Below are 14,395 nucleotides of genomic sequence, written 5' to 3' on the forward strand. Positions count from 1 at the left end.
CCATAGACTCTGAAACCCGAGAGTCGATTGGAGTAGGAGCTATCGGGCGAATGTCAGGGCCGAACTCTCCGCTCCGGCTGGGGGGGGGAGCCAGCAACACTCCCATCTGCAATTGAGTTTGCAGGCTCCTAGTAGACCTCGAGGATGCCACTGACACTGGCCGGGAGGGAAGCGGGCTGAGCCACCTCCTCTGGCTCCGGGGACAATCATGGAGATAGCCGAGGGGAAGACGGTCTTGCACTTTTTGTCTGGAGACAACAGCACCTTAGCAGGAGGGGCTGACAGATCTGAATCGGCTTGCCTCTTGCGACCCCTCTCCCTGTCTCTGTCACTCTCTTTTTCTCTCTCTTTTTCTTTCTCCCTGTGTTTGTCTTTCTTGGCCTCCCTCTTTTCCTGTTTAGAGGTGGGAGTGTGAGTCCCAGACAGGGGAGGAAGGCCGGAAGGCTGAACAGTCACAGCCATGACTGAAGAAGAAGAAGCCGGAGAAGAAGTAGGTGACTCTGCGGGTAAAAGACCTGCAAGAATCAGCTTGGTCCTGTGATCCCGCAGGGCCCATGGGTTAAAGGCTGCACAAATTTTGCAGCCCGATGTTAGATGAGGCACCCCCAAACAAACTACGCACAGATTGTGGCCATCGGCCAGCGACAGCTTATGGCCACACTCTGTGCACTTAGAGAAAGTAGGTTACTGACTTTCTGACATTCCTGCTTTGACAAGCTAAGTCAGAAGCACACACACACACACACACACACACACACACACACACACACACGCTAAAGGCGGGAAGAGGAGGCCTACACAACCAAATGTTTAGCAACTTTCTACACTACTACAATCACTAATATCTAGACACAAAAACCCAGGGAGAATAAGGGTAGGGTTATAAAACTGTTTAGCACTGAATAAGGGCGCACACAGACTGAAAGCTAGATGAAATCTAACTAACTTTCCTGGAACTCAGAAATCTCTTGCTGGAGAAGCCGCAGCAAATGAGATCTGGGAATTGGAAGGAGGTTGCAGTGTAGTATGCGTAAGGGGGTAGGGTGACCACCTGTCCCACTTTGCAAGGGACAGTCCCTCTTTGGGCACTTATGTCCTGCGAAAAAAATGACAAATATCCTGAGATTTTTGGACAAAAATATGTCCTACATTTTGTTTAATAGTTTCATAAAACGGTTATTTTTTATCTGAAACACCTAAATGTTATATGAAATAGCATAAGCAACTCAAATGCTACAAGAATAAGCTTTTATTTTGGAAAAAAGTGAAGTTCCATCCTTTATACTGGTCATGGGCATGTTTTGTTTTGGAAAATCTGACATTTCTACAAAAATGTCTCACTTTGGGTATTTGAAAAGGTGGCAACCCTATAAGGGGAAGGAGCTTGGAGCTCGGATCTTTAGCTTGGTAAGCTGCCGTCTCAGATCCGTATCGGATCCAGAACCCACAGGTTGATGATCAAATGAAGTTAACTACTTCAGGTGAATTATTCCCATAGTAAGCGACCTCTTTCTCTTTCCTATTTATGCACCATGTGGTACATTGGGCAACGACCACCTTTCAACACTCGTTCCTGTAGCAGGCTCAGGTTGGTAGCCCAAGGCTGAACCCTCCTCAGAGGAGGCACCACACACACACTTGCATGCACACTGTCACAGCTAGGGCCAATTTACAGTGTGCAATCCACCTACTGCATGTCTTTGGAAAGTGAGAGGAAATTGAAGCACCTGGTAGAAACTCCTGAGAATGTAGGAAGGATGTGCACACTTTGCACAGAAGACACCCCAGCAGAGAATTGAACCAAAGAACCTTTTGCTGTGATGTAACAAAGCTAACTGCTACACCACTGCACCACCCATATCAAGTGCCCGGTTTGTTCTTAAAGTTGTTGAAACTAGTGCTTGCTTTAACATAAGTTGGTAGTCTATTCCGTGCATTAACTACTCTCTCAGAGAACCAATTATTATACCTCTCATTCCTACATAATCTACTACATAGGTTGTCTGATGATTCACTACTAATTTTTGATAACTCCAAACATTCCCAGACGTAGTCTCTAAATGCCCTTATATACTTGAATAAAGTTTCCCCTTAAATGTCTATATGAGACACTGTATAAGTTCAGATATTCAGTCTTTCATAATAACTTAAACTTTCAAGTGTGTGTGTGTTTCTATATGTGTAAGTATGTATGCATGACATAAAGAATGTCAGCTGGATAGGTGAATGGGGCAGGCCTCTCAACCTCTTAGCTCACGAAATCTAGACAAATCCAAAAATAATGGGGAAATAAAGACACCAAAATAGGGACAGATTTAAAAAACTGCACTTAAAAACATAAATAGTGGCTACAATAACAGGCTTTGCATTAGCATGCATTTTCTGAAGAATATGAAGTCTGAAACTGAAAGTGTCTGTCACTGTTTAGTGTCTTCAACCCTTAGGCATTTTCTAGAAAACTACACATTTTGCAAGGAACACACCAAAACTATTAGGTTTATCCCCTGTCTCTCTTTGCAAAGGAGAGCTCCTCTTTGGACAGTTGTGTCCTGCAAAAAAAAAAAATTAAGAAATGGCAAATGTCCTGAGATTTTTGGACCAACAATATTTCATAAGTGTTCCTTAATTGTTGCATAAGACAGTTATTTTGCATCTGAAACGCATCATAATCAACATAAACACTACAAGAATAAGCTTTTATTTTGGCAAAAAAATTGAAGCTGTGTCCTTGGCACTGGCTTTGGTATGTTTTGTCTTGCAAAATCTGACATTTCTACAAAAATGTCCCACTATGTGCATTTAAAAGGTGGCAACCCTAAAAACTATAAGGTAAAAATCTGGACATTCTGACAAATTCTGGACAATTGAGAGGTATGAATGGAGAAGTGAAGAATGTTTCTTTAATAACTAATTCAGTTTTCGGTTAATAGCTAAAGCTATTTCAGTACTTTGGCTAACAGCCGTGCAGAATGTGTTGCTACCTGTCTTGGTACTTGCTGCTCTTTCCTATTCCTTCCCCAACTCTAAGTAACCGATACAATGATGGAATAGATCTGTTTGACTTCTGCATTTTCTTACGAATCAAAACTAAATCTCTCAAATTGGTTGCCCCTGGGATGCATTACTTGATACTGTACTACTAAGTAATACAAGTGCATTTGCCACTATGGGATGCATTACTTGATACTGAACTACTAAGTAATACAAGTGCATTTGCCACTATGGGATGCATTACTTGATACTGTACTACTAAGTAATACAAGTGCATTTGTCACTATGGGATGCATTACTTGATACTGTACTACTAAGTAATACAAGTGCATTTGTCACTATGGGATGCATTACTTGATACTGAACTACTAAGTAATACAAGTGCATTTTCCACTATGGGATGCATTACTTGATACTGTACTACTAAGTAATACAAGTGCATTTGTCACTACGGGATGCATTACTCGATATTGTACTACTAAGTAATACAAGTGCATTTGTCACTACGGGATGCATTACTTGATACTGCACTACTAAGTAATACAAGTGCATTTGTCACTATGGGATGCATTACTCAATAATGTACTACTAAGTAATACAAGTGCATTTGTCACTACGGGATGCATTACTCGATACTGTACTACTGAGTAATACAAGTGCATTTGTCACTACGGGATGTATTACTTGATACTGTACTACTATGTAATACAAGTGCATTTGTCACTATGGGATGCATTACTTGATACTGTACTACTAAGTAATACAAGTGCATTTGTCATTATGGGATGCATTACTTGATACTGCACTACTAAGTAATACAAGTGCATTTGTCACTACGGGAAGCATTACTCGATAATGTACTACTAAGTAATACAAGTGCATTTGTCACTACGGGATGCATTACTTGATACTGTACTACTAAGTAATACAAGTGCATTTGTCACTATAGGATGCGTTACTTGATACTGCACTACTAAGTAATACAAGTGCATTTGTCACTACGGGATGCATTACTTGATACTGTACTACTAAGTAATACAAGTGCATTTGTCACTACGGGATGCATTACTTGATACTGAACTACTAAGTAATACAAGTGCATTTGTCACTATAGGATGCGTTACTTGATACTGCACTACTAAGTAATACAAGTGCATTTGTCACTACGGGATGCATTAGTTGATACTGTACTACTAAGTAATACAAGTGCATTTGTCACTACGGGATGCATTACTTGATACTGCACTACTAAGTAATACAAGTGCATTTGTCACTACGGGATGCATTACTTGATACTGTACTACTAAGTAATACAAGTGCATTTGTCACTACGGGATGCATTACTCGATATTGTACTACTAAGTAATACAAGTGCATTTGTCACTACGGGATGCATTACTTGATACTATACTACTAAGTAATACAAGTGCATTTGTCACTACGGGATGCATTACTTGATACTGCACTACTAAGTAATACAAGTGCATTTGTCACTACGGGATGCATTACTTGATACTGTACTACTAAGTAATACAAGTGCATTTGTCATTATGGGATGCATTACTTGATACTGTACTACAAAGTAATACAAGTGCATTTGTCACTATGGGATGCATTACTTGATACTGTACTAATAAGTAATACAAGTGCATTTGTCACTACGGGGTGCATTACTTGATACTGTACTACTAAGTAATACAAGTGCATTTGTCACTATGGGATGCATTACTCGATAATGTACTACTAAGTAATACAAGTGCATTTGTCACTACGGGATGCATTACTTGATACTGTACTACTAAGTAATACAAGTGCATTTGTCACTATGGGATGCATTACTCGATACTGTACTACTAAGTAATACAAGTGCATTTGTCACTATGGGATGCATTACTAGATACTGTACTACTAAGTAATACAAGTGCATTTGTCATTATGGGATGCATTACTTGATACTATACTACTAAGTAATACAAGTGCATTTGTCACTATGGGATGCATTACTTGCTACTGTACTACTAAGTAATACAAGTGCATTTGTCACTACGGGATGCATTACTTGATACTGTACTACTAAGTAATACAAGTGCATTTGTCACTGTGGGATGCATTACTTGATACTGTACTACTAAGTAATACAAGTGCATTTGTCACTATGGGATGCATTACTTGATACTGTACTACTAAGTAATACAAGTGCATTTATCACTACGGGATGCATTACTCTATACTGTACTACTAAGTAATACAAGTGCATTTATCACTACAGGATGCATTACACGATACTGTACTACTAAGTAATACAAGTGCATTTGTCACTATGGGGTGCATTACTTGATACTGTACTACTAAGTAATACAAGTGCATTTGTCACTATGGGTGCCAATTGTCTTTTCCATGCTTAGATGCATTACTAGATACTGTACTACTAAGTAATACAAGTGCATTTGTCACTACGGGATGCATTACTTGATACTGTACTGCTAAGTAATACAAGTTCCTTTGTCACTACAGGATGCATTACTTGATACTGCACTACTAAGTAATACAAGTGCATTTGTCACTATGGGATGCATTACTTGATACTGTACTACTAAGTAATACAGGTGCATTTGTCACTATGGGATGCATTACTTGATACTGTACTACTAAGTAATACATGTGCATTTGTCAATGTGGGATGCATTACTTGATACTGCACTAAGTAATACAAGTGCATTTGTCACTATGGGATGCATTACTAGATACTGTACTACTAAGTAATACAAGTGCATTTGTCATTATGGGATGCATTACTTGATACTGTACTACTAAGTAATACAAGTGCATTTGTCATTATGGGATGCATTACTTGATACTGTACTACTAAGTAATACAAGTGCATTTGTCACTACGGGATGCATTACTCGATAATGTACTACTAAGTAATACAAGTGCATTTGTCACTACGGGATGCATTACTTGATACTGAACTACTAAGTAATACAAGTGCATTTGTCACTATGGGATGCATTACTTGATACTGAACTACTAAGTAATACAAGTGCATTTGTCACTATGGGATGCATTACTTGATACTGTACTACTAAGTAATACAAGTGCATTTGTCACTATGGGATGCATTACTTGATACTGAACTACTAAGTAATACAAGTGCATTTGTCACTACGGGATGCATTACTAGATACTGTACTACTAAGTAATACAAGTGCATTTGTAACTATGGGATGCATTACTCGATATTGTACTACTAAGTAATACAAGTACATTTGTCACTATGGGATGCATTACTCAATACTGTACTACTAAGTAATACAAGTGCATTTGTCACTATGGGATGCATTACTCGATACTGTACTACTAAGTAATACAAGTGCATTTGTCACTATGGGATGCATTACTCGATACTGCACTACTAAGTAATACAAGTGCATTTGTCACTATGGGATGCATTACTTGATACTGCACTACTAAGTAATACAAGTGCATTTGTCACTATGGGATGCATTACTTGATACTGAACTACTAAGTAATACAAGTGCATTTGTCACTATGGGATGCATTACTTGATACTGAACTACTAAGTAATACAAGTGCATTTGTCACTACGGGGTGCATTACTTGATACTGTACTACTAAGTAATACAAGTGCATTTGTCACTATGGGATGCATTACTTGATACTGCACTACTAAGTAATACAAGTACATTTATCACTACGGGATGCATTACTCGATACTGCACTACTAAGTAATACAAGTGCATTTGTCACTATGGGATGCATTACTCGATACTGTACTACTAAGTAATAAAAGTGCATTTGTCACTATGGGATGCATTACTTGATACTGTACTAAGTAATACAAGTGCATTTGTCACTATGTTTTGCATTACTCAATACTGTACTACTAAGTAATAAAAGTGCATTTGTCACTATGGGATGCATTACTCGATACTGTACTACTAAGTAATAAAAGTGCATTTGTCACTATGGGATGCATTACTTGATACTGCACTACTAAGTAATACAAGTACATTTATCACTACGGGATGCATTACTCGATACTGTACTACTAAGTAATACAAGTGCATTTGTCACTATGGGATGCATTACTCGATACTGTACTACTAAGTAATAAAAGTGCATTTGTCACTATGGGATGCATTACTTGATACTGTACTACTAAGTAATACAAGTGCATTTGTCATTATGGGATGCATTACTTGATACTGTACTACTAAGTAATACAAGTGCATTTGTCACTAGGGGATGCATTACTTGATACTGTACTACTAAGTAACACAAGTGCATTTGTCACTACGGGATGCATTACTTGATACTGTACTACTAAGTAATACAAGTGCATTTGTCACTATGGGATGCATTACTTGATACTGTACTACTAAGTAATACAAGTGCATTTGTCACTATGGGATGCATTACTTGATACTGTACTACTAAGTAATACAAGTGCATTTGTCATTATGGGATGCATTACTTGATACTGTACTACTAAGTAATACAAGTGCATTTGTCACTACGGGATGCATTACTCGATAATGTACTACTAAGTAATACAAGTGCATTTGTCACTACGGGATGCATTACTTGATACTGAACTACTAAGTAATACAAGTGCATTTGTCACTATGGGATGCATTACTTGATACTGAACTACTAAGTAATACAAGTGCATTTGTCACTATGGGATGCATTACTTGATACTGTACTACTAAGTAATACAAGTGCATTTGTCACTATGGGATGCATTACTTGATACTGAACTACTAAGTAATACAAGTGCATTTGTCACTACGGGATGCATTACTAGATACTGTACTACTAAGTAATACAAGTGCATTTGTCACTATGGGATGCATTACTCGATATTGTACTACTAAGTAATACAAGTACATTTGTCACTATGGGATGCATTACTCGATACTGTACTACTAAGTAATACAAGTGCATTTGTCACTATGGGATGCATTACTCGATACTGTACTACTAAGTAATACAAGTGCATTTGTCACTATGGGATGCATTACTCGATACTGCACTACTAAGTAATACAAGTGCATTTGTCACTATGGGATGCATTACTTGATACTGCACTACTAAGTAATACAAGTGCATTTGTCACTATGGGATGCATTACTTGATACTGAACTACTAAGTAATACAAGTGCATTTGTCACTATGTGATGCATTACTTGATACTGAACTACTAAGTAATACAAGTGCATTTGTCACTACGGGGTGCATTACTTGATACTGTACTACTAAGTAATACAAGTGCATTTGTCACTATGGGATGCATTACTTGATAATGCACTACTAAGTAATACAAGTACATTTATCACTACGGGATGCATTACTCGATACTGCACTACTAAGTAATACAAGTGCATTTGTCACTATGGGATGCATTACTCGATACTGTACTACTAAGTAATAAAAGTGCCTTTGTCACTATGGGATGCATTACTTGATACTGTACTACTAAGTAATACAAGTGCATTTGTCACTATGTTTTGCATTACTCGATACTGTACTACTAAGTAATAAAAGTGCATTTGTCACTATGGGATGCATTACTCGATACTGTACTACTAAGTAATAAAAGTGCATTTGTCACTATGGGATGCATTACTTGATACTGCACTACTAAGTAATACAAGTACATTTATCACTACGGGATGCATTACTCGATACTGTACTACTAAGTAATAAAAGTGCATTTGTCACTATGGGATGCATTACTTGATACTGTACTACTAAGTAATACAAGTGCATTTGTCATTATGGGATGCATTACTTGATACTGTACTACTAAGTAATACAAGTGCATTTGTCACTAGGGGATGCATTACTTGATACTGTACTACTAAGTAACACAAGTGCATTTGTCACTATGGGATGCATTACTTGATACTGTACTACTAAGTAATACAAGTGCATTTGTCACTATGGGATGCATTACTTGATACTGTACTACTAAGTAATACAAGTGCATTTGTCACTATGGGATGCATTACTTGATACTGTACTACTAAGTAATACAAGTGCATTTGTCATTATGGGATGCATTACTTGATACTGTACTACTAAGTAATACAAGTGCATTTGTCACTACGGGATGTATTACTCGATAATGTACTTCTAAGTAATACAAGTGCATTTGTCACTACGGGATGCATTACTTGATACTGAACTACTAAGTAATACAAGTGCATTTGTCACTATGGGATGCATTACTTGATACTGAACTACTAAGTAATACAAGTGCATTTGTCACTATGGGATGCATTACTTGATACTGTACTACTAAGTAATACAAGTGCATTTGTCACTATGGGATGCATTACTTGATACTGAACTACTAAGTAATACAAGTGCATTTGTCACTACGGGATGCATTACTAGATACTGTACTACTAAGTAATACAAGTGCATTTGTCACTATGGGATGCATTACTCGATATTGTACTACTAAGTAATACAAGTACATTTGTCACTATGGGATGCATTACTCGATACTGTACTACTAAGTAATACAAGTGCATTTGTCACTATGGGATGCATTACTCGATACTGTACTACTAAGTAATACAAGTGCATTTGTCACTATGGGATGCATTACTCGATACTGCACTACTAAGTAATACAAGTGCATTTGTCACTATGGGATGCATTACTCGATACTGCACTACTAAGTAATACAAGTGCATTTGTCACTATGGGATGCATTACTTGATACTGAACTACTAAGTAATACAAGTGCATTTGTCACTATGGGATGCATTACTTGATACTGAACTACTAAGTAATACAAGTGCATTTGTCACTACGGGGTGCATTACTTGATACTGTACTACTAAGTAATACAAGTGCATTTGTCACTATGGGATGCATTACTTGATACTGCACTACTAAGTAATACAAGTACATTTATCACTACGGGATGCATTACTCGATACTGTACTACTAAGTAATACAAGTGCTTTTGTCACTATGGGATGCATTACTCGATACTGTACTACTAAGTAATACAAGTGCATTTGTCACTACGGGATGCATTACTCGATACTGTACTACTAAGTAATACAAGTGCATTTGTCACTATGGGATGCATTACTAGATACTGTACTACTAAGTAATACAAGTGCATTTGTCACTATGGGATGCATTACTCGATATTGTACTACTAATACAAGTGCTTTTGTCACTATGGGATGCATTACTCGATATTGTACTACTAAGTAATACAAGTGCATTTGTCACTACGGGATGCATTACTTGATACTGTACTACTAAGTAATACAAGTGCATTTGTCACTATGGGATGCATTACTCGATATTGTACTAAGTAATACAAGTGCATTTGTCACTACGGGATGCTTTACTTGATACTGTACTACTAAGTAATACAAGTGCATTTGTCATTATGGGATGCATTACTTGATACTGTACTACTAAGTAATACAAGTGCATTTGTCACTATGGGATGCATTACTTGATACTGTACTACTAAGTAATACAAGTGCATTTGTCACTATGGGATGCATTACTTGATACTGTACTACTAAGTAATACAAGTGCATTTGTCACTACGGGATGCATTACTTGATACTGTACTACTAAGTAATACAAGTGCATTTGTCACTACGGGATGCATTACTTGATACTGTACTACTAAGTAATACAAGTGCATTTGTCACTACGGGATGCATTACTTGATACTGTACTACTAAGTAATACAAGTGCATTTGTCACTACGGGATGCATTACTTGATACTGTACTACTAAGTAATACAAGTGCGTTTGTCACTATGGGATGCATTACTCGATACTGTACTACTAAGTAATACAAGTGCATTCGTCACTACGGGATGCATTACTCGATACTGTACTACTAAGTAATACAAGTGCATTTGTCACTATGGGATGCATTACTCGATACTGCAATACTAAGTAATACAGGTGCATTTGTCACTATGGGATGCATTACTCGATACTGTACTACTAAGTAATACAAGTGCATTTGTCACTATGGGATGCATTACTCGATACTGTACTACTAAGTAATACAGGTGCATTTGTCACTATGGGATGCATTACTCGATACTGTACTACTAAGTAATACAAGTGCATTTGTCACTATGGGTGCCAATTGTCTTTTCCATGCTTGGATGCATTACTTGATACTATATTACTACGTAATACAAGTGCATTTGTCACTACGGGATGCATTACTTGATACTGTACTACTAAGTAATACAAGTGCATTTGTCACTACGGGATGCATTACTTGATACTGCACTACTAAGTAATACAAGTGCATTTGTCACTATGGGTGTCACTACGGGTGCCAGTTGTCTTTTCCACGCTTCTTACCCTTTTTGCTTGTTTATTTGCTTCTTTGCTTACCTGCTTTTGGTTAGTGAGGAAAGGCCGCCTTGGCAAAGTTTATATGGAACTTCACAGTATCAAATGAAAGATTATTTAATACTGGAAACATGGTCACTGATACCCGCTGTGTACTTACCACCGTTCTGCAGAAATGTATAGGCAATTAACAACCAAAAATGCATATGTGCATAAATATGATATTTCTGCAAACATTTCAGGTGCTGTCCAATTGGAAGCATTATGGAAAAGCATTATACATAACCATTCTGTAATAATGTAGAAATATTTCCTAAGCCAAACAGTATACTTGGTACTAAAGTAAAATTGACTTATTTTCCTGACATATTAATGCATATATGTCAAATGTTGATAATTATATTAATTACTTGAACGAGAAGGTGTTTATATGGTATAGCATGGTGTCAAATGGAGGCAACCACAATGCTGGAAATGTTACTACTGATACCTGCTGTCTATATTCCACGGTCTTCCACATATTTATACATGTTTAGGAATAAAATATTCATATATGCATAAATATCATATTTCTGTGAATATCTGTAGTAGTGTCCACCTGGAAGCATTGTGGAACAGAATTTCACATGCTCAGTCAGCATATAGGTCAGAAATAGCATATGTCAATAATTATATTAATAACTCGAACCACATGGTGGTTACAATGTACTTCATAGTATCAACTGAAAGATTACATAATGCTGCAAAAGTTGTCACTGATATCAGCTGTCTGTAAACTAGCATTCAGCAGACATTGAAGCTTGTTTAGTAAAATATGCATATTAGCATAACTATCATATTTCTGTACATAGCTCTGACATTATGCACTTGGATAGATTGTGATTTGGTATTTAAAATGCCTTGTCAACTCAGAGATCAAGAACGGCTCAAGATGAGTAGGGTGCTCAGTAATACAAAATTATGAGTCTTTTCCTGGAAATATTATGAACGCGTGGCATATGTTCAGAATTACATCAAGAACTTCAACCAGAGGAATACGCAATGCCTAAAACTCTTTGCACAGATAGTTGGTGTCTAATAAGCACTGCATGGCAGACATTTAGCTTTGTCTATTAAATATTCAGCTATGCATACCACTCATAATTATGCAAATATCTCAGAAATGGAGTGCCATCTACATATCTAGTTTGCAGCTAAATGAAGATCAAATCTGTAGTTGTGGGTCTGTCTACTATGGTTATGGAGACATTACCTGTTTCTATGATTATAATAAGTAAATGTATATATTATCTAACTACTTCTTAAATATAAAATTATTAAGTCTGGCTAGAATATTAATATCACAACTTTGAAGAGGAGTGTGTGTTGAACAATGTTCGTATTTTAACCTTTTTTGTAACTTTTGTTATTTTTAAAATATATACATTTGTTTCAGCTAGGCTGAAAAAATACATTCACAAAATTTTAGCTCAGGCAAAGGTTGTCGAGGCAGGAACTCTTCAGGTGTCATGAGGTTTGAAATTTTACTCAGGCTAGGTGTAAATGTGTTAAAGTGATAATAAGCTGTGCTGACAGTTGTCCACCTCTATTGACAGACGTCCATCCATTCATCCGCCACCCCCTTTACGTCAATCCATTCATCCGTCACCCCCTTTTTCCCATTTTTGCACATGCGGCATCACATCAATAGTAACGATCCTCTAGAGGCAATGTTCACACTCCCAGGTTGCTAGCCCTGTGCCCGGTATCCTTCTATACCACACACATGCATGTACATTTATGCCTACAATACATCTAGAGTGTACAATCCACCTAGAAAATATCTCTTGAATGTGAGTGGAAACCAGAGCACCCAGAGAACACCCACACCAACACAGTGAGGAAATGTAGACTCCGCAAAGAAAACACTACAGCTGAGAACTGAACTTGAGAACCTCTTGCTAAGAGGTGATGTTATGGGTGCCACCCTTCTGCTTTGAGGTGACAATGCTGTCACCACCCTTACCGCCCTTTGTTAACAGACATTGCCTCTTTTCATAAACACTGTCAGCTTAAATATGTATTTTAATTATTTGAACCTGAAGATTTTATGACATCTGCATTATACTGACAGTATCAGTGACGGATGGTTTATCAAGAAAATAATTTGTGCAAATAATACAATTATTAATATCTGACCTTAAGACCAAAATATGTCCTCTCTTATAAAGAGTAATTTACTGAAACACTGAATATTTGATACATAACTGAGATGAAAATTCTTACTTACAGTCTGTAGTACTACATGTGAAAAACAAACAAAATAATGTTTTAACACAAATGGCTGTCTTACCGGTTAAATCCATGGCAGCCATTCTGGAAGGTAATAAGTATGACAAGAATTGTCCTGTTCCATAGAAAATAAACGCACTGCAACTGCTCATCAGATACTCCCATCTGTCATAACTGTAAAAAGAAATACATTAATTTAGACAACAAAAAAACACTTGAGCACCGATTGCTACAATAACAGCTTCACTGGTAAAAGCAGTGTTATTAAGCACGGTAACATACAATTATGATTACTCATACTGCTGTGCTGGTCTATGTAAATACGTCACAGAGAGATGCATGCTCTCATCACCTAGAACACCCCATACAGCTTTTATTAAATGAGCGGACTACCCTTACTAGATACTAATTTTAAAATGTAAGATACAAGTCCATATGTCTACTAGCTGACAATTTTCCTCTATATCTATCAGATCAATGTATTGAAGGGTTCAACAGTCTCATTACATTGAAGAATACTGTGGTTTTATCATCAGGAGGTATAAGCAAGCTGATTGCTCACATTCATCTGTGAGTATATGAAAAGTATTAAACAAATTGCAAGAACCAACATCTTGTAATTCTTTAATACCCCTTGTGCATATCTGTTTTGGCAGTGCTGTGTTAATGTTCTATGGATATGCAAAATTGCATGCAAATAATTTTAGTAGAAGATGGAGATGCAGCAGGAATAAAGAGAGGTAAG

At 37.1% G+C, this 14,395-nt stretch overlaps 1 protein-coding gene across 1 annotated transcript in view; it reads right to left on the reverse strand.

Annotated features, from left to right (window-relative positions):
* Positions 1 to 14,395, reverse strand: part of CFAP46 (cilia and flagella associated protein 46) — a 3,596,153-nt gene that overhangs the window by 296,135 nt on the left and 3,285,623 nt on the right. Inside the window, exon 58 of the mRNA XM_044056880.1 lies at positions 13,712 to 13,824. Coding sequence (XP_043912815.1) covers positions 13,712 to 13,824 — 113 coding nt within the window. The remainder of the gene's footprint in view (positions 1 to 13,711; positions 13,825 to 14,395) is intronic.

The sequence above is a fragment of the Protopterus annectens genome, chromosome 14.part0, assembly GCF_019279795.1.
Source record: "Protopterus annectens isolate FY-2018-M chromosome 14.part0, PAN1.0, whole genome shotgun sequence".
NCBI classification, from domain to species: domain Eukaryota; kingdom Metazoa; phylum Chordata; order Ceratodontiformes; family Protopteridae; genus Protopterus; species Protopterus annectens.